Source organism: Drosophila arizonae, chromosome 5, assembly GCF_054131065.1.
Source record: "Drosophila arizonae isolate 15081-1271.41 chromosome 5, UAZ_ARI_1.0, whole genome shotgun sequence".
In the NCBI taxonomy this organism is placed as follows: domain Eukaryota; kingdom Metazoa; phylum Arthropoda; class Insecta; order Diptera; family Drosophilidae; genus Drosophila; species Drosophila arizonae.
The window spans coordinates 25,188,311-25,209,949 of NC_142925.1; the positions used below are offsets into that span (position 1 = coordinate 25,188,311).

Sequence of the window (21,639 nt, forward strand, 5' to 3'; positions counted from 1 at the left end):
GTGGGGGACCCACAGCTGCGCGCAATCGCATCAGAGGCCACAACACGAAGCAGAGCGCAAGCAGCAGCTGCACAGTGAAAGCAAACGGGGAAAAACTCTATGAAACTATATGAACAACACACAAAAAGTAAAATAAGCTTTCAATAATCAATTATGAATGTATGAAAATACCAAATGACTCTGCAGCTGCTCAATCACAAATTTTCTGCAACTTCAATTGAAATAGTCCAAAATTATTTGTAGAATTTATACTTTAAATTTATTTATCATTTGATAAATATTCAACATATAAAGTATTTGTATTAGTAAGCCGAAAATTATTTTAATTCAATTTCCATATGTAAATTTTATTTCAATCGTTCTAAGTTATATATTTAGTTAAACGGCTACATTTGTTTTATGCCGAATGGTAAATTTAAACGAACATTTGAAGTTCGGTGATTTGATAGATTATGTTATATAAAATGTTTAAAATCATAATGTTAATATTATAATTTTGTCTTGTATGTATGTAATGAAACATATATTTATAAGATATTTATACGAATATATATTATAAATTATTATTATTAAAATCATTAATTAATACTGGTAATATAATTTATATTGCACTAAATTAATTATATTACAAGCTTAATATTATTTTCAATTTATTCTGCATAGCATAAAATCGCATTGCAATATTTTCACAGCGTAATTGTGGTTGCTGCACCACTGTGCGGCGCAGCCAACAGCGGCTAAGTAAAATCCACATGGCACTGGCCGCCAGCGTCAAACGTTGATGAAACGCGGCCGCATGCGGACGTCGCTCGGAGCGAATGATTGAAAAAGAACCGAAAAGGCGAAACGAGCGAGAGAAAGAATCGTGAAGAATCTGAAAAACGTTTCTGAAACAAGCCATCAACGCAGTCAGAAGAGTCTTCGGAAAATCGTATTCGTGCCGCGGTGTGCATGTGAAAAGTGAAAATGAAAATGAGCATTGGGCATGGTTTTCCTTGACGTTCGGTTGCGGTGTTTGTTGAAAAGCGGAAAATCAAATCAAAAAAGAGAAATATAAATAAATTAAAAAATACGAAAAGGAAAAAGAAAGGCAATTGTGAGTGAGAAACAGCCGCATACAAAATATATACATAATGTCGAAAATATAAAGCTATTTCGGAACATATATTGGACAGGCGCGCTGCATTGGAAAATATATACATATGCATATATGTATATTTTCTAAAGTGAATAACCAAAATATATGTATACTTAAGCGAAATCAATTTGAGTACGTTTTGATGCATCAAAATTATCCTTGAAATTGAAATACTTTTCGAAAAATAGGAAATAAAAATGAAACAAAAAATCTGTTTTATCTGCGAAAGCTAACAAAGCGAATAAATGAACTGTTTCAGTGAGAGAGAAGAGATAAAGATCAACAAAGAAAAGCACATTAAAGCGTATCTGCATATACGTACATACATATATAGAAGACAGCAGCCCCTATGAGAATTAATAAACAAAGGTGTAAAAAGCAAATAAAAAACGCATTTAGTGAGAACATTTCGAAATTAATCCAAAATGATATATTATGCTGAGGCAGATGTGTATAGATCAGATATTAATTATAGTCTGCTGAAAGTTTATCGTTTACAAGCTATATAGGGCACACAAAAAAGAACCGCTATAGCTATAGATAATGCCAAATATCCATATATTCCCATATATTTGGGAACTCTTCTTGATTTCCATTCAAAGTTCTCGAGGAAGTTCGCGCTCAAAATGTATTTACCTCTTATTGTTAATATATGTGTGTATGTATGTGTGGCAAAATCCACTTGGCTCTTGTTGGGCATTTGTTATTGTAAATTATATTTTTGAATAAGATACCAGTGTGTGTGTGTGTTACACTGTGTGTGTGTGTTAGTCTGTGTGTGTATGCGTGCTGTGTTATGCGATAGGTGGTAACGTTTCGTATGAGGTATTAAATTACAAGACACCAAAGTGCGCGCGAACCAAACACGCTCACACACACACACACGCACACTCACACATACACGCGCGCAAATACAGCTACGCGTGTATGTGTGCACGGCTACAGATACATGTTCGGGTATATAAATACTCTGCCGCCGTCTGCTTGCGTGCGTATCAAATGGATGCGAAACAATATGCAAAGCATAGACACAAACAAACTCACACACACATGTACACACACACACACCTAGTGAGACTCGTATCGAAGGCGCTCAGTGAAAATTAAGAAGACGCTGTAATTAATTATGGACCCAAAACGAAGACAAAGAAGAAGAAAAAGAAGCAGCAGAAGCAGAAAAAGAAAACGGATTATGGGGCGGTATAGAAGTGGGCGTGTTTGGCTCATAATGTGTGCCATGATTGATCGTTAGCTTTACAAACGAGAAGAAAATAAATATCTGTGTGATCTCAACCAGGGGCAGGAATTTCGTGACATTAGAAAAACGAAAAAAATAATTGAAATTCGAAGAAATTGTAAACTTTTAGAGAACTAAATAACTTTGAAATTGATTGATCAATATTCAAGGTAATTCAAGGTTGATGGAGTAGCATTTTCAATAACAAGTTATATAATCAGTTTGAATGGAAACCCTAAACTTGTAATCAGAAAATAAATGATTGTGAATCCTTTATTATCAATTGGAATCTTTCCCTATTTAAAACAAGCGATAAGAGTTCAGCAGATATTTCGTTCGAGAATCAAGCTTACAAGTTCGAGAATCAAGCAACAAGTTAGATTTTTATGATATATATTCAAGAAAACTCCAGTGTAATTAAAAAATCTTCAAGAAATAATTTCAATTAATTGTGCTTTTCGCCTCGTAATTTTTCGCGTTTCAGTTGCCTGTTGCCCGTTTGAAATCGGCTAAAACAAAGTGGAATTGAATTGAGTCCCGCTAGCAATGTCGGCCAAAACTTCACCATCGAATTCGCGTGACGGCAATGTGGCAGCTGCAACCAGCGTCGTGCCCCCAACTGGGGCAGGCGGCGTTGTTCAAATCAAGAAAGAGCTGCCCAGTGATGAGATAAAGGTGAGTCTCATGAATGAAATCAACAAGCCCACGTACAAACACACACATACACACACATAAACATACATAAATATATATACATACATAAATGTATATATATATATATATATATATATACTTATTCGAGTAAATTTCGCGTAATCGTCACCTGAATTTTTGGCACAAAACAAACACATTTATAATTAATTACTTCTGTCTGCACGTTGTTTTTAAATAGTATTCAATAACAAGGATGCAAAGACAACAACAAAAATCTAAAAAGACGCAAAAATAATTGAGAATTTCGTGAAAATGTTCACAACTTAACATAGAGCAAACTGCGAAGTATACATTCTTGTATGATAGGTGTTCATACAATAATAGGATGTTTTTTATTCAAATGTTCATTTTATTTTGAGTATTTTTTACTGCAGTTGAAATATTGCGGTTGGTTATGTCTATTTTCGGAATGTTTATCGATGCCATTCCAACGGGGTGAATAGCACGCAGTCTTTGCGAATCTTTTTTTAATAATGCATTACAAGTGTCGTTTATTAGTGAACTGCTGTAGTTTCAGTACCAGTACTTCCTTGTTCCAGTTCCAGTTCCAGACCTCTTTCAGGTCCAATATTACTGTTTTTACTCGTGCTATCTTATTTCGATCGTCTGTCCGTTAGACTCTTCGCCCGTCCGTCCGTTTGTATATTTGTTTCTCCATCCACTATTTCACCTATCTAGACTATAGTCCATCTTATACAGCTTTTCAATACGATCAATAGGGGGGCTATTTAGGAAATATTATTTAACTATTTTTATTTTTTCCAACGATTTTAAAAATACATAATAGTTATCCTTTTAAAAATCTTCATTAAAGACTTCTTTTCGAATAAGTCGTAGATGTCTAGGCCATCTACAGCTTGGAACAATTGGGTATTGAGGACTCTTCAGCCCGGTCACATAAAGGTCATCACTGATGAATCGCTTTTCCTTTGCATGTCATTCAAACGGTTATTGGAAAAGCGTATTTCGTTTGCGCATTAGTCATAAATCTATTTATATGGCTAGAGAAATATATTTTCCACCTTTGAAATTGCACGATGCAATTCCTGAATACGATGCCAAACAAATAAGAGTTCATCATGAGTTTCCAATTACGAGAGAAGTCATGAGAACAGTTTCAGCCGGATCCGACCGAGCAATTTTTCACAAAAATAATGCGCCTGAAAACCCAATAATCCGAATCCTTAACAGCAACAAGATGAAGCGGATTCAGCTCAGTTCAGTTTCAATTTCAATTTTGCATGCGGCGAGCATTTCGAAATTTCAAATATGCAACTGCAATGAAATGTTCTCTCTAACGAAGATGAAGACCCCCCTTCCCTGCACTGCACGCCACTGCATTCAGTTGGAGCTTGCGACTCGGCTTACATTGCGATAACAAAAATTGCAGAATAACTGTTCTGTTGCGTTTAGAGCCTCCCTCGGCTCTGCAATTAGCGTTACACCGCAGCGCAGTTGTAAACGGAGTTGGCATCCCCTGCACAGCTAGCGTTGACGTCGCAGTCGCCGTCGCCGTCGCCGTCGCCGTAAGCGTAGACGTCTTGCAATTACGATTACCCCAACATTGTGCGAGTTAACTGTAAACCGAGGCAGCGCTGGTAATTTTATATTGATAAATTTTTATAATCATTTTAACGAGTGAGTGAACGAGTGCCACACTCAGTCAGTCTGTCTGTGCGTGTGTGTGTGTGTGTGCGAGTGGGCTGCAAATAGACGCAGACTGCCTGCCTCGACTCGCATTGAGTCTCAGTGTCTCTTCTTACCTCTTTGGCCTGTGCTAGCTCGCTGGGCTACTCCGGCCCCTCGCTCTACCTCTACCTCGTTCTCCTTCTCCTTCTTCTCGTTCTACCAACATTCTCTATCACTCTCAATGTGTGTGTGTGTGTGTGTGTGTGTAAGTTTTTCGCCAAATGAGCAAAATTAATTTAATGCCAGAGACCCGCGCGAATGACAAACAGCAGCAACACCAACAACAACAACAACAATAACAGCAGCAGCAGCAGCAGCAGCAGCAGCTACGTTGACGGCGGCCGCATCAACATTTTTATACCCTGAACCCATTGAAAATGGGAAATCAGGGTATAATGGTTTTGTTAAAAGTATGTAACAGGCAGAAGGAGGCGTGGCAGACCCCACAAAGTATATATATTCTTGATCAGGGCGACGAGCTGAGTTGATTTGGCCCTGTCCGTCTGTCTGTCCGTCCGTCCGTCCGTCCGTCCGTCCGTCCGTCCGTCCGTCCGTATGTATGAACGCGTCGATTTCAGAAGATATAAGAGGTAGAGACTTCAAATTTTTTTTAAAATGTCCGTAATTACAGCGCGCATATCAAGTTTATCATTAAAAATCGATAACTCATCCCGATCTTTTTTATCGATAAAAAACCTTATCGAAAACCAGTTATAAAATTATATCTTCTACACCCTTATTGCTAGAGTCTCCAAATTTTTAATGTATGCTTATATGCAATTTATACAATTTCGGTTTTTGTTAAAATTTACCCCCCACCCTTAAATTCACCCCCTCACCCTCACTTTTGTAAAAAGCGTATTTCAAATACTAGAGACTTGGGCTTTGGAATATACACACATATTCACCATATGATTACGCTCTAAAAGTTTCATTAAGATCGTATGTCTACAAAAGAAATTATTTAACAAATAAATTCTCATAATATTGCCCACACTGCAGCGCAGCCCAAGCGCAGTCGCTGCTTACTGCGCAGTTAGCAGAGCGCAGGCTTATGCGTGCGTGTGGATGCATGTGTATGTATGTGTGCATAAAAGAAGTGCAGAATGTTTAGAATATCAGCTTGGAGGGTTCAGGGTATCTCCTAGTCGAGCAGTCTCGACTGGAGCTTTCTTACTTGTTGTAGCTGTTGTTGTCTTTGCTGTTGTTGTTGCACGTGTAATCGGATCGGTAAATTGAAATTGTAGCCGCTGGCTTGCAGTTGAGCGCAATGATATTATTAAACAGAAAAATTATTATAATGAATGGAGCTGCGTTGGGATTGAGTTCAGGTTTGTATTTTTTTTTTTTATACCCTGAACCCATTTTCAATGGGAAATCAGGGTATAATGGTTTTGTTGAAATGTATGTAACAGGCAGAAGGAGGCGTGGCAGACCCCACAAAGTATATATATTCTTGATCAGGGCGACGAGCTGAGTTGATTTGGCCCTGTCCGTCTGTCTGTCCGTCTGTCCGTCTGTCCGTCCGTCCGTCTGTCCGTCTGTCCGTCTGTCCGTCTGTCCGTATGTATGAACGCGTCGATTTCAGAAGATATAAGAGCTAGAGACTTCAAATTTGTTTTCAAATGTCCGTAATTACAGCGCGCATATCAAGTTTATCATTAAAAATCGATAACTCAACCCGATCTTTTTTTTATCGATAAAAAACCTTATCGAAACCCAGTTATAAAATTATATCTTCTACACCTTTATTGCTAGAGTCTCCAAATTTTTAATGTATGCTTATATGCAATTTATACAATTTCGGTTTTTGTTAAAATTTACCCCCACCTCTAAATTCACCCCCTCACCCTCACTTTTGTAAAAAGCGTATTTCAAATACTAGAGACTTGTGCTTTAACAATTACATGTATATTCATGTTATAATCATAATCTGAAAGTTTCATGAAGATCGTACGTCCATAAAAAAAGTTATTAAACAATTAAGTTCTCATAGTAAGCGCACACTGCAGCCCATGCGTGTTTATGCGTGGGTGCTTGTGTGTGTATGTGTTTGTGTATGTGTGTGTGTATGTGTGTGTGTATGTGTGTCTGTATGCGTGTGTGTGTATGTGTGCCTGTGTGTGCGTTTGTGTGTGTATGCATGTGCGAGTGTATGTGTGTCGCAGTTCGCAGTTCGCAGTTCGTGTCGTGTTTCTTATGTAAGCTGAATGACGCGAAAAATTATTGAAATATCTATTGCTCCAAGGGTTCAGGGGATCTCGTAGTCGAGCAGTCTCGACTAGAGCTTTTTTACTTGTTTTTTTTTTTTTTTTGTATTTTGGGTACTTTTTGTTTTTCATATTTTAGTGTGGCTCTCTCTGGCTACGCTTCGATTGGAGCCCGATTGGCTCTGCTCATCTCATCACTTATAAGTCGGCAACTTTGCTTCAGTTGGTATCGAAATCGATAGATTCAAGGAATTAACGTACTTCGCTAAAATAAAATTCGAAATACCCAAATCTTATTACGTAAACATTCACAAATATTTAAAGTGTATCCTTGTTTCTTAATTTTACTCTTTATGCTGCTATCCATTGCTAGTCCAAGAAAGGTTTTTGAACAGTACCAAAAATACTATATAATTTGCTTGATTGCTGAATTGGCTATACTAATTATTGAGAAGATAAGTGAAGATAAGTAATGACACATACTGCGATGGACCCTTTAACATCTACCAATTGGCGGTCCAAGAAGTATGCAACACTTTCGATCTGATAGAAAATGAACTTAAGTGTGAAAATCGAACGGAGTTTTTCTTTTAGCCGGGCTCAATGGCCGTGGCATAATTATGAGCTGCATTCGCTGCAAAGAGAGCGGCACAAATTTAATGGAGAGTGAAAAGCGAACATAACAGACAACATAATTAAAACCAAGCAATGACAACAACAAGAGCAGCATTAACGCGTCTCATGGGTGCAATTGGATAGGACTGTAGTAAGACGATACGCTTCAAGGTTTCCGCTTTATGACAGCGACTCGTCGCCGCTCCAAGCCAAACCGAACTGAACCGAACCGAACTCATTCGCGCCGAGCCCAATGTCTCGAAAGGATATGCGAAAAGGAACACCCTTAACAAATACCCACGTGGGGTGCTGCTAAAGTTGTTCAAAGTTCCATAGATATACTTACAAAGCCAAAGCTTTTTAGGGCACTATACAGTGTCAGATATGTATTTATGTATCTATGTCCAATTACAACACAGTTCATAAACTGCACTGTCTAGTCTAAGTGGAACAGAATTTAAAAAGGAAATTGGAGTTAATCTAGAAATACTGGAGCTTCGTAGATAAATAATTAGTAGTCCGATCAGTTCCACAATGATCGTATAAAAATTATAAGTAATTTACAACTCGATACAACATGAAAAGGATTTAATAAAAAAAAAATTAGTAATCTTTTTCCGTTGTTTCAAAAAGTGAATATTGTATAATGCAGTTAATAAATTTAATCAGAATCACAGTTTTAATTATTCCAACTCTTATTTAATAATAACAGTTTCTAAAAGTGGGAATCTGCACTATTTCGTTGTTTAGCACAGAAGGGAATTTTTCAAATTTGTTGTTCGTCGTTATGCCAAGCATTAATAACAAGTTGGTTATACGAAATGTTCGTTATCCGAGGCGATCCTTAACCGAGGGTCCATTGTATAAATAAATATATAAAATACAGTGGAGTCCGGTTATAACGACGTTGCTATACCCGAAGGACGCCTAAACCAGAAGGGGCACACAAATATTTTTTTTTCGTTTTTTTACGGTTGCCATTTTCGTAATGGGTTTCAACATAAAAACATTTGATTTTTTAATCAAAACAAAAAAAAATGTATAAATTGCTTCATTAACATAGTATAGAAACACATTTGTATGACGTATGCAGTTTGCTTCTCTCTGTCTTAGCAGCATTTCTGTCGCTGCTACGCACGCCAGAAAGAGTACTGATCACTGATAAATACATACATATATCCATTTCTAGCAGAGGCTTATTATGCTTAAATGTTTTGTCTTCATTTGATTGAAAAATATTGTCGGTATAAGCGTTATTGTCGTACTAAGTGGAGGCTCTTTCATATAAGTTTGTATGGGGACCAACCAAGACATCGCTTTAAGCGATATATTTATTTATTTATACGATGGTATAATTTATAAAATGGTATAAATAAATTCACACTGGGTGAGCTCTTCACCATGTAAATATGAACTTCAATGACTACCCTCGCGTATTGACAATTTTCGCGCATTTCAGCCGAAAGGCTAATGTTGAGGTAGTAATATATTAATAACGGCCAATGGGCGTAGTAATCGGTATTGACAACCATAACTGTTGCTCAACTAGACGCAGAACACACATTTGACCCTCATGCGAACTTGACGTAAAGAACTAGTACTTTAAGTTATTTATGGAGATACCATCAAATAGAGTTGAATATGAGAGGGACCTTTCTCTTCTTCAATGGAATTTGAGTAAAATATTTCAAACTAATTTTGAATATTAATATTATCCAGATCTTTTTTAAACTTTGAGTAAATCTTTGAGATTTGGAATTAGGGAACATTTATTAAATTTGAAATTTGTTTTCTAATATCAGTATTCAAGAAAGTTATCTAACTATGTAAATAAAAAAATTAAAAGTCAAAGAAAAAGTCTAAATGTAACACATAGATATACAGATCCTAACAGCATACAGAATTTAGATTAGATTAAAAATCTGGACACTTAATAAATGTTGAATAAATTAAAAAAGATTAATTATTAATTTAATGAATCAGTTTATTATTAATAAGATGAACCAGTTAAATATTTCTTAAGCTCCCAACAGATTTTTCTATTAAGGGCTGGTCTCTCTTATTTTGGAAACCACTTCCTTCGTGAGCCAGTTCATTTTGAATAAAATGATAAACTACTTTAAAAGCTGATTTAGTTAATTGAAATTTTCTCATTGTATATATCGAAATATGTTTATTTGATTTAGGCTCTCCAGCTCTTTTAAATATCTGTCGATTATAGGTATAGCATAGTATATTTCTATATCATGCAGAGGTATCCAGTTAAGGTAAGCCCCAAGGTTCTTCAACTATTTACTTACACTTGCCCACGCACATTCATATCCGAGTTATACGTATAGCCTTCTGTGGGGCAGGGTATTAGGTTACAAGCACAATGACAACGCTGGCCTAGCAGCCACTCAAAGTCCTCTCCTCTATTGATAAGCATCAGCAGCAAGGGGGTGGCGGGGTGGAGTTCGTGTGTGTGCGGGTGGGGTTAGGCGCAGGCAGAGCTCAAATGACACGGCAGCAGCAGAACTTTAATAACAGCGTCTCATATTGTATTACAAACAAAATAGAATATGATAAATTCTAGACGAAAACACCAGCAAATGCAGTTGCCAACACACACACGCATAGCGGGTGCTGGAGGGCGAGCGTAACGTGAGGCACCCTGTGGAGGCAGCAGCATCAGTCAGATAGCCCCTACTTCACAGGTGGCGCTCTTGTGCCACGTTAGTTAGAGCGAAATGGTAGCAGCTCAAATTAAAATAACGTTAAATTAATTTGAGATACTCAGTGGGCGACATTATGCGGGGATAGTACAGGAGCGGGCAGGAGGCGGAGGACGAGTAGTGCTGGGTCACGCTGCGACCTGCTGCGACTTCTGTTGACTCTGCCATACGCCAGATGGCGCTCGAGTTGAACAGCAGCAGCTGCCGCTGCGCTGCCGTTTCCTCTGACATCAAGTGCAATGAGTGGCTCTTTTGTGTTGAGTGAGTATAGAAATGCACAAAGCAATGGGTAAGACAGAGTGTAGAATTCGAGATGGAAGAGGCCGAAGAGTGGAGCGAACTCTCAACAGGGAAATATCAGCTAAATCTGTCACGGCTATGACTAAATAAATATTAAACATATCTACATATATCAAAAAAAAAATAAAAAAGAAAAGGAAAATTATTCTAAATTTGTATTAATGAACTAAAAATAATAACTAAAGAAATATTTATTGTTAAAAAAAAAAATAATAATAATAATAAATTAGTTTGAGTTCCAGTGCCTATATCAGTCTCCACTTGGCAAGTCCAGGACGTAGAAGGTTTTTAAAGCAGCTATAAGTATATAAAGTATAGTAAAATGCTAATTTAGCTATTGTTTATTATTAATTATTATTATTAATGTCAGAAAAATACCCAAGAAATAAAGTGTTATAAAATAAATAGCTGTGCTAACAGTCAATCTTCTCTGCAGCATAAAGGTCATTGTAATAGAGTATACATGTATGTATGTATGGAAGTATCTATGTATGTGTGTCATTCAGATCCATATAGAGCCAACCCATATCTGATGTACACACATTAAAATGAAATAAAATATTGAGTTGCGAAACAGCAACAACAAGAACATATGAGGAAAACTGAAAATTCACACAGATACAAAGAGAGGGAGACAGAAACAAAGACAACAACGATAGAGAAGGAGAAAGAGAGATAGCTAGCTCCCAAGTATGTCATGTAAGAATTCAAAAGAAGGACGCGCGTCATTCAATCCCGAGCTATCGATATTCGATTACAACAAACTAAAAACCGACTGACTTTGTGCATAACACACACACATGCACAAACACATGCGCATACACATGCACATACACATACGCGTATACACTCACAGTCATGCATGTGTCTTAACGTTGAGAAAACTAGCGTAATTCTAGAATTTGTTGTTGTTATTGCTGCTATTTTTGGGGTGGTGCTGTTGGTGGCGCTGCTGGTGGTGCGGCCCCAGCAACGCCTCCGTCTCCATCCTCTTCTTCAGTGCAGCTTGGTTTAGTTCGCTCTAGCAGCAGTAGCAACAGCAACAGCAGCAGAAGCAGCAGCAGCAGCAGCAGTAGCTCAGTTGAGCTAAGCTGAGCCGAGTTCAGTTTACGGGGTTCAGGGTGAGTTATTATAAGCGTATTGGGTTGCCCATCGTCTCCGTCGTTAGCCATTGCCAGAGTATACTTTACATTATTCTATTAGGTTTCTTTTTGAGTAACCGTAGACACGTATTAATGTGGCCGACTCGCATGACACACAGACCCCAAGCCTCGAGCTCCAGGCCCCAAGCCCCGTGCACTGGCTGTGGCTAAATCTATGCTATATATGCAGCAGGAGTTATTTCTTACATTCGAGTGCTTAAGGAGTTTCTATAAGACTTAGAACTTCTTCACGTGATTGATGATTTGTGAATAACTGATTGATTTATGATTGATAAAATATATATGACTAACCATAAATCAAATACGAAGTTCCCAATCGATTGAGTCATTCAATGATTACAATACTGCTGTGATTTATCCAAGAGTTTGATTGATGAATGATTGTTTTGATTAATTATTGATTTATTACTGATTGATTGGTAGTTTATTTGTGATTGATGATTGATTGATTAATGACCTATAAATTATGATTATGATTGACTGGACATTTATTTAATTTAATTATTCTACATGATTGATCTACATGATTGATTGATGGTTTATTTTATAATGTCTTGCTGCAACTTTTTTATTAATTGATGAGGGACTGACTATAATTTAATGCCATTTTTATGTATATGTTAATAAAATTAACGATTGATTTGTGTTTCGTTGATAGATGATTGATTTATGGTTGACTCAAAGAGCTTCCAAATAAATTTTTGTTTGACTGGCTATGCACTTTTCGTAACAGCATCAAATTCAATATCAACCTTTTCTCTCAGTGTAGACAATAGCTTCGACAACGGGAATTGCTACTTGGATCTGGATTCAAAAAAAAAGAAGAAATACAACAACAAAAGGAAGAGAAAATAAAAAAACACTCGTCAAGTCAGCTCCAGTTCATTCGCGATTCATAATAAAAACGAAAATTTGATATGTTTTTGTAAGTTGAGATTTTGCGAAATTCAACAGACAGTGAGACAGCGACAGGAGGCGAGTGGGAGAGGGAGCGGGAATGATGGAGAGAGTGAGAGGGAGATAGCATTGCAATTGCCAACTGTATCTGGCAGATTCTTTCAGCATTAATTATGAAAATTCAAGAAAAAGGGGAAATGTGGCGAGAGGCAAGTGAATAGCAAACAGACAGATAAAGCTCCAGGGCAACAAATACAGCGACAACAGCAACAATAGCAACAATACTAAAGGGCATACAATTTCATTTTTTAATTAATTGATTTTTATTCGCATTTCGGTTTAGAATTTCAGCGCTTGCACTGAGCACAAGTTTAAATGTCGTCGTCGTCGTCGTAGCTGGAGGCTGCCTGTAGACCACCCCCTCCCCCTCTGCTTGTGCCACGCCTTTTCTCTCGTCTCTGGCCGTAATGCCGCCCGCTACCCGCATCCCCACTCCCCCAGCCAACAGTGCACAGGCGAACGCACAAATCAGAAATTAAAAACCAAACATAAATTAACAGTCAAATGATATTAAAAACCCACAGAAAAAGACATAGGAGGGGCAGAGAGAACGCGAAAGAGAGAGATTATAATAGAGAGAGCGAGAGCGAGAGAGAGAGGTATCAAAAGGTGGAAATAATATGCTAAGAGCTAACAGCAATGCGCCTCCAATTACCGCGCAGTTGGACTTGGCTTTGCGAGTAACTGTGACTGCGACTGAGCTGAACTTGAGCTGGGCGTGCGTCTCCCAGCCTGCCCCTACCCCTTCTTCCCTACCCCTACCCCTGTCGCCTGATAGCTCCTGCCCTAGCCCCGCTCCACACGCACAGAGCGATGAGGTCGCACCTGAGGCGTGTAATCGATACGCCTTGCAGCGCAGTCACAAGATTTGTATCGTGCGAATTGTTAATACCCTACAGACAGCAACAACAACAACAACAAGCTTGGCCCAAAGCTGCTGCCTGAGTCAAGCGAGCGTGTGAGCGCTTCTGCCGGCATCTGATTGGGCATCTTTTTGCGTGAGTTAATGTCCACTGCTCACTGTCCACTGTGCAGCGGGTACAGTGGGCCACGTGGGTCCAATGCATCTCGGTGTCGCATGACAAAAGCCAAGCTGCAGCCAGTGAACGAAGTTAGCCGTCAAGAGACATTGGCATAGATTTCACACCTCACAGTGATTCATTCGATTCGCCATTAATAATTTACACAATAAACGCTTTGCGCAAGATTTGCAAAAGAAAAGAAGCGAAAACAATAACAAAAGAAATACTTATAAAAATACAAATGTCAGTCGGCTGCCACGCCCACAAGCTGCATGTTGTTCTTGTCGCATTCGAGCTGTCAGCGGTCATGTCAGCACTGGCCACATGTCGTATGAGTAATTTAGCATTCCTCAGAAGCACCAAAAATGTTCTCGCCCTGCCTTCGAATGCAGTGGCGTAGCTGGAAAGGGGCTCAAATATTACTAGGAAATTGTCTGCAGCTTCTAGATTTTCAAAGAATCTTTACTTTCAAGTTCCCGGATCTATTAATTAAATATTATAAAATATTATCAATTGACAATCAAGATTGTTGGCAAGCGAACCAGTGATGTTCCTGAGAGTCAATTCATTTCAGTCATATTCGGATTTTGGTAACAACTGGTACACACCCTAAACATCGTCCGATATACTCTTTTTAAATATACCCAAAAATACCAAATATATTGAAAATTTATAAAACACTTTTTGAATAGTTTCAGTGTTACTTAAGCAAAGTCAGTGAATATTTAAAAATTCTATTCAGATTCCATCTATTAATTCACCAATCAAGTACAAATGAAAAGTTTTTCTCAATATTGAGTACACTTGCAAGTTGCAACTGAACTTTATTTTAAAGATAACAAAACAGAAAACCTTATAAAATATAAAAACTAAATTCAAGAGTTCGAATCTCACATATGTAATTCAAAGTATGTTTCAACACATTCCGCCAATTTCTTTCTGTACTTTTGCCAACTACATTTAGCTGTCCCCTTTCAAGCAACGTCTCTGCCTTCTTTTTGACACTTTGCTTTTGACTGGAACGAAATCAACAACAACAACAACAATCAACAATAACAACAATGACGACTTTGAATATGAGAATTTCAATGTAATTTGATACGTCTTAATGCAGTTGCGTAGCCTTGTGTGAAATGTTTCTGTATCCACACAGAGACTGCACATACATGCACACATACATCCACAAACATGCTTGTATCATTTTGGTTTGTTTCATTTCAAGAAACGAGAAACAAGAAACGAAAAGCCCGAAACAAACTTTAAAAGCCGCAGCCAAGCTCCTTGCGCTTTTGAACTGCCTCTCCAATTCGATCAGACACATACACACACACACACACACACTCGGTTGGTTGTTGTTGCATTTTAAAAGAGTATTATATGCAAAAAGGCTGCACACACACGCACACACACACACAGATGCACACTCATATTCATTGGCCCATTGCATATCGATGTCATGCCCAGCATCTGGGTGGGGGAACTGCAGCTGCCGCAAGCCAGATCCCATTGCAAAAGGAACAGAAACAACAACAACAATAACGGCAACAGAAAGGATTATACGGGGTCCGTTCGCCTCTAACCCACCTGGAATCTCTGCCAGTCACTCCGACCCACCCGGCCTTGCCCCTCCCCTTCCCAGCCCATCCTCACCCCTTTTACCTCTTGGCTACCATTATAAACTTTTGTTTTGTGGGTGCGTGTGTGTTAGCTGATATCCTTATGTATGCGCCTGTGCATGTGTGTGTGTGTGTGTATGCGTGTCTGTGTGTGCTGCAAGTTTCATCAAAGTTATTAATTTCAAATGGGGTTTAGTGCCAGCCGCACCTGATTGAGAATAACTTATTAAAAATACACTTTCAGAAGTGCTTTCAAGAGTTGCATTAAAATTGCATCCTCAATTTAAGATCCCACGCGTGCAACGGGTCTTAAGGGGTCTTTCAACAAAAGCATCGATTTGATTGGTGTTGCATAATGATAAAATTGAATTATCTCCAATAGAATATTAGTACTTCAAAAAAAGACGATATATGTATTGATATACAGATACTTATATTGATATATTGATGCTTTATGAATATTCTGATAATTTTTTATCGAACTTTTGTACTTTTAAAAAGCTAATAGCTGTATTTCTTTGATAATAATGATATATTCATATACAGATATATATATATATATATATATAATATATATAATATTTTGAGTCTTTTCAATAAGCAATAAAATAAAATTCTGTGCGAAATTCTTTTTGGGTCAAATCATTTATACAAATAAGAATGGTTTTAAAACCAGATTAAAAGTCCAATACTACAGCACTAATCACAGATGCAGCTAGCTGGCACCGTACTTGCAGCAAGTTGCGGTTGCTGCCGAAGTCAGAAGTAGCCAAGTAGCCACAATTATGCGGCTCAGTGAGCTGCACCTGCGCTGCTGTCTGCTTCTCTCTTTCTCTCTCTCTCTAATACTCCCTTTCTCTCTCTCTCTCTCTCTCTATCTCTCTCTGTCGTATTGAATTGCCAGAAGGAAAAGATAGCTCTGCTTGGCACGCTCTCAGCTTTGAAGTTAGCTAGTTCAGTTCTGTTCAGCAGTTAGGAATTGAAATGCCGAAACTGTGTCAGCATTCGGCTGAACTGCGTCACCGAATACCCTTGGCATGCCACACAATCTGTAAATCATTCCTCGTCTCTGGCTCTGCTTCGTTCCAGGAATTCGCGCAGCACACGATGAACGAGCTGCTCGGCTGGTATGGCTTCGATGGCGTCGATGTGGATCGCCTGGATCTGACGGCCAAGACGTCGCGTCTACTACAGAGCGCTGCAGCCGCAGCGGTTGCCACACAGCAGCAGCAACAACAACAACAACAACAACAGCAGCAGCAGCAGCAACGCAGTCATCTTCGCAGCAGTCGCAGCAGCGCTCTGGCAGCAGCTTTCCATAACAACAACAACAACAACAACAACAATAGTAATAGCAACAATAACAACAACAACAGTTGCAACAATCGCAAGGCGAGCAACTTGAACTGCCACAGCAATACGACAACTCCATCGGATCACGATACCCGCAGCTCGCGAGAGGATGACTCCAAGAGTCCCCATTCAATTGGCAAGCCGTCAGCCACAGTCCTGACGACATCGCATACTGAGGAGAAAATAGGTGAGTGTGGATGTCCGACTTCTGTATACCCTGCCAAGAACTGCCTAAAGAAGACCTGGAACAGTTCATATATATTTCATTACGATAGTTTGTCATTTACTGTTTAGGGCTTTAATATGCACAAAATTCAGATTAATCAATATTGAGGGCTGAAGAATATGTATGTCAGGTTTGGAGACACCCGCTCCATAAACAACTCATGGAGACAACTCATGTTCTGTCATGTCGGGCAGGACCGACTATATAATACTTGTTCATAGTCCGAAATAGAAAATTATAATTTGATTTGCAATGAGCCAACTATAGGTCCATCTGAAGAGGACCTATTTACAACGGGATATCAAAAGATATAGCATGCTCACGTTTTATCCTATGTATTATTAGAAAATAACGCAAATGTAAACATTCGACCACCTGTAAATCTGTGCAATGCATCGCATTACTTCATTTTGCAGATGTCAATATATAAATTCATATTTGTTACAAATTTGATGTGTCGAAAAAATACAATTTTTGTATTGAAATAAATAATTTGAAAATATGTAATCTCAATCTTACCTGGGCGACCTGACAATCTAGTAATTATTGGAAATGTCAAGGGTGTAGCTTTAATATTGCCGAAAAAATGTTCTTTCAACAATGAATAGCCAGACAGACAAACAGTTGGACATCGCATAATACCATTCCACGCTCACTTCCGCAGCGGCAATGAAAATGCTGGAAAAGTATTTTGAAACTCATAACAAATGTAATTAACGGCCAGATAATCCGACGGACTGATTGTCTGGCTGGGATTATATCAATAATATAGCCCTCCTAATTGCTGGATATATCAATATACAACTATTTAGCTTGTTTTGGACAGCCCTCTTCCCCCCCCCCCCCAAAAGAAGAAATCATAAATTCTGTGCCCTCTGCATTGTTTGGGTCTGTTGTTGCTGCTGCTGTTATCTGTATTTCTTGCAACCTGATAAGTTCGACTTGTGCTCGGCATGAAAAGTTCCTCTCGTCTGCTCCTCTCCTCCTCCCTCCTCTCTCCTCTCTTTTTCTCTTTCGACGACTCACAGCTGAAAGTCAATCATTATGCGAATTTTGCGAGCAGACAGGTTTGAAACTTTGCTAACTTTGCCATCAACTGGGTTTGGCAGTTTTTTTCTCTGTTTTTTCCTTCTTCTCTTTTTTGTTGTTTTTTGGCTATCGATGCTAGCTGCATTATCAAACAACAGATTCATTAAGACCCAGAGATGGTTTACAAATTTCGAAAATCGAGTATTGTATGGGCTGTGCTTGCCAGCAAATGGAAATGGAGCTGGGAGCTAGGCACAGACCAGGACAAGGGCAGCCCATTCTGGTAACGGAATCTAGTAGTTGCGTCAGTTGAGAGGAACTTTGTGGATGTTTGTACAGTCTTATTTCGCACTATTGATTTATATATATCCCTAAATAAAGCCGTAAATAATTGAGATATTAGAAAATATTTGACTATCTTGAAATAATAATAGTTTTAGTAATTTAAACAAAGCTCTTAAAAAAACAAGTAAGAATGCTGCAGTCGGCCGTTACCAACTGCAGAATACTCATTAACACCCCATTTTTTGATTTTCCACGCACTCAATTGATATACATATATTAATGTTCCTCACTGTACGTGTCTACCTATATTCTTCTTGTGCAAATTAATAGAGGATGCTATCAGCAAGATTTTGAGCTTCTAGCTCTAATACTGTAGAAAATGCAGTTTTTCCCGATTTGCCACACCTCTAATGGGCGCAGACACATAATGTTTGGCCAGTTCTTAGAACGAGCTATAAGTAGCGTAACTGTAAATTTTGAATGCTTACACTAAAAAAAAGAGACGGAACAAATTTTGTGGGTCATCGATAGAGGAGGTTAGCAGTAACTCAATTATCAAAATTTGACTGTTGGAAATATAAACTACCATCAATACGCCCAAAATATAGCAGGGCAGATCGAGAAAATATCATATATTATTAAAAATGTCAGCAATGGGAGAAATACGCGAGTATGGATTCCATTAGCTGCCAAAAGCGTCAATAGCGCCGAAAATGCCGGACATTGGTACGACAATCTCAGGTTGGGGAAATTAGGGGAAAATTACAATATTTCACGGGAAAGGCCGCATGCATATCATTGAAATGAAAAATTGTATTCAACTTAACAAGACACAACGAAGAGTGCTCTTGGAGAGTATGCTCGACTGAGAGATAAACTCGTGTGTGTGTGTGATCTGATGATAATTGTAGTTTATCTTACACGTATGTACATGCATAGCATAAAGCACCTCCTCACATACACACACACATACGACGTTGGGATCTTTTTTGAGAAGTTGTAACTGAAATCCTCTCCCTGGTCAAAAATAATGGTACCTCACCGTCCTCATCTGCTTGATGCACACATCTTCACAAAGCAATTTCCCATATTAAAAGCGCCTCTCAATACTTCATTTGTGGTAACCTCTCTCTATCTCTCTCTCTCTCTCTCTCTTTGGCTTGTTTTGCAGACTACAACAACTGTTGCTGGTGCCATCGCCCGATCGCAGAGAATGCGCCAGATTATCTGACGAGCACGGACGGGCCGCGCTACTGCTCCGAGTCCTGCTTCGCGCAGAGTCGCCGGGCGTCCTTCAAGAAGGCCAAGACGTGCGACTGGTGCAAGCACGTGCGACACGCCGTGAGCTATGTGGACTTCCAGGACGGCGCATCGCAGCTGCAGTTCTGTTCGGAGAAGTGTCTCAACCAGTACAAGATGCAGATCTTCTGCAACGAGACGCAGGCGCACCTGGACATGAATCCGCACCTGCGCGACCAGGGTCTGGAGGCCGCGGCCGCTGGCGACGGAGCGGGCCTCATTACGCCCGATCTGTGGCTGCGCAACTGCCGCAGTCGCTCGGCCTCGCCCGCATCCACCATTTCGGTGTCGCCCGGGCCGGCGGCTGTGTGCATTGCGAACGCCTCCGCCTCCGCGACCGCCTCCAAGCGGAGCTCGCCCTGCCACACGCCTCCCACCCATCCAAGCAAACCTCTGATCTCAGTGGCGCCCGTGTCCAAGCTGCTGGCGCAGAAGACAACCCCCCTGACTGCGGCACCCCAAACGCCGGCTCCGCAGCAGCGCCACCACGCGCTCCACTCCGGCTCCAAACCGGGCCGACGCAAGCGTCCGCATCGTGTGGTCGGTGCCGGCTCGGAGACTGTTGCCAGCCTGCTGCAGAAGCAACAGCAACAGCAACAACAACAGCAGCAGCCGCAGCCGCCCACGCTGAGCGCAGACTTTGCTGGTTCCAGTGTGCCGTTGCCTCCACTGTCGCCCATGCAGGAGCAGCAGCCTTCGCAGCAGCAGCAGCCACCGCAGCAGCAGCATCCACAGCAGCTGCCGCCGGCTATGCCATGCCGGCCCACCGCTGGCCTGCCTGCTGGCTACTTCGCCTCAGCGACAAATGGAATGTTGGGCCATCCGTTTGGCGCCCGACCTGCACCACCGCCGCCCCATCCCTTCCTCGCTCCTCCGCCGGGCATGCTGCCGCGTGGCTTCGGCGCCCACTTCGGACCGCCGCCGCAGATGCAGCCGCAGCTGCAGCCGGAGTTGCATGGAGCGCTGGGTGCTCTGCTTGGCGCCGCTCCGCCAGTGACTGTGATGGTGCCGTATCCTATTATCATACCGCTGCCCATACCCATACCCGTGCCCTTGCCCGTCGTGGACTTCTACAAGGCGCACCTTACTCCCGAGCAGCGCAAGCGCTTCGATGAGGAGCGTTCGACGACGGCTGCTGAGGAGCAGCCACAGCCACTGGACTGCAGTAAGGCCAAGCCAGAGCTGGAAATGGAAACGGAGGAGCAGCAGGTGGAGCAGCCGAAGGAGCTGGAACAGCAACAGGAGCGGGAACTCGATCAGGAGCAGGAGCAGGTGCCGGAGCAGGAGCAGGAGCGGGAGGAGGAACAAAAATCAATACCAAAGACAACGAAAACTAGAACAACACCATCGCCAGCGACGTCGCCCGTCACAGACTCCTCACAAGACATGTTGGGGGAGACGACGCACTGCGTCGTTCTGCACAATGTGGAGTCAGAGGCGGGCGGGTGCAATGCCAACAGCTCTGCTGAAGCAGAGACACAGAAGCTGCCCAAGTTGAAGATAACGCGACTGCAGACCAAACGCACGCTCATCCAAACCAAAGAGACCAGGGAGGCCACTCCCACTTCACCCACAGCGGTGGGCAGCAGCGGCTCTGCTGCAGCGGCGGAGAGCACTCGGCCGCTGCGCAAGCGCAAGAGAATAATCGATTGTGATTTCCAGAAGATTACGCTGCGAGAACTGGAGGCAGTCGATGCACACAACAGCAATAGCAATAGCAACAGCAGCAGCAGCAATCACAACAACAACAATAACCACAATGGAAGCAGCAAAGAAGAAGAGGAGAGAGAAGTGTGCAATATGAACAGCAACGACAGTGCTAAACAAACAAAAAAGTAGTGTATTAGGCCTAAGTATAGAAGCGTACTAGATATAGCAGTAGCCCTTATCAAATATTAGCTTATATTATAAATGTATGCGTGCTGACTTAAATAAACATAATAATATTAAACGATGAAGTGTACTGGCACATAGTGCAGGCAAAAAAAATTAATTGAATGAATAAATTATTACAAATATACGTACAAGTGTGTTTTAAAGCTAAATTTTTTCATTTAACAGAAATCATAGGC

General features: G+C 40.5%; 1 protein-coding gene across 5 annotated transcripts; it reads left to right on the forward strand.

Moving 5' to 3' along the window:
• Positions 1 to 758: 758 nt before the first annotated feature.
• On the forward strand, positions 759 to 21,587 carry Sobp (Sine oculis-binding protein). 5 transcript variants are annotated; one of them, XM_089472228.1, is made up of 5 exons: positions 759 to 1,096; positions 2,211 to 2,545; positions 2,860 to 3,050; positions 16,465 to 16,915; positions 19,440 to 21,587. In XM_089472228.1, the coding sequence occupies exons 3-5, from the start codon at positions 2,922 to 2,924 to the stop codon at positions 21,404 to 21,406; spliced, it is 2,547 nt and encodes an 848-aa protein (XP_089328354.1). In that variant the 5' UTR covers positions 759 to 1,096; positions 2,211 to 2,545; positions 2,860 to 2,921; the 3' UTR covers positions 21,407 to 21,587. The 5 variants fall into 5 exon arrangements, with proteins under 5 accessions (XP_089328354.1, XP_089328352.1, XP_089328353.1 ...); XM_089472226.1 differs by lacking the exon at positions 2,211 to 2,545 and having other exon boundaries at positions 759 to 1,270; XM_089472227.1 differs by lacking the exon at positions 2,211 to 2,545 and having other exon boundaries at positions 759 to 1,226.
• The last annotated feature ends 52 nt before the right edge of the window (positions 21,588 to 21,639 follow it).

Excerpts from the sequence above, each read along its gene's own strand:
- Sobp (XM_089472226.1), top strand. The coding sequence starts at position 2,922 with ATGTCGGCCAAAACTTCACCATCGAATTCGCGTGACGGCAATGTGGCA. Across the intron at positions 3,051-16,464 it reads TGCCCAGTGATGAGATAAAG|GAATTCGCGCAGCACACGAT; the intron begins GTGAGTCTCATG and ends GCTTCGTTCCAG. Across the intron at positions 16,916-19,439 it reads GCATACTGAGGAGAAAATAG|ACTACAACAACTGTTGCTGG; the intron begins GTGAGTGTGGAT and ends CTTGTTTTGCAG.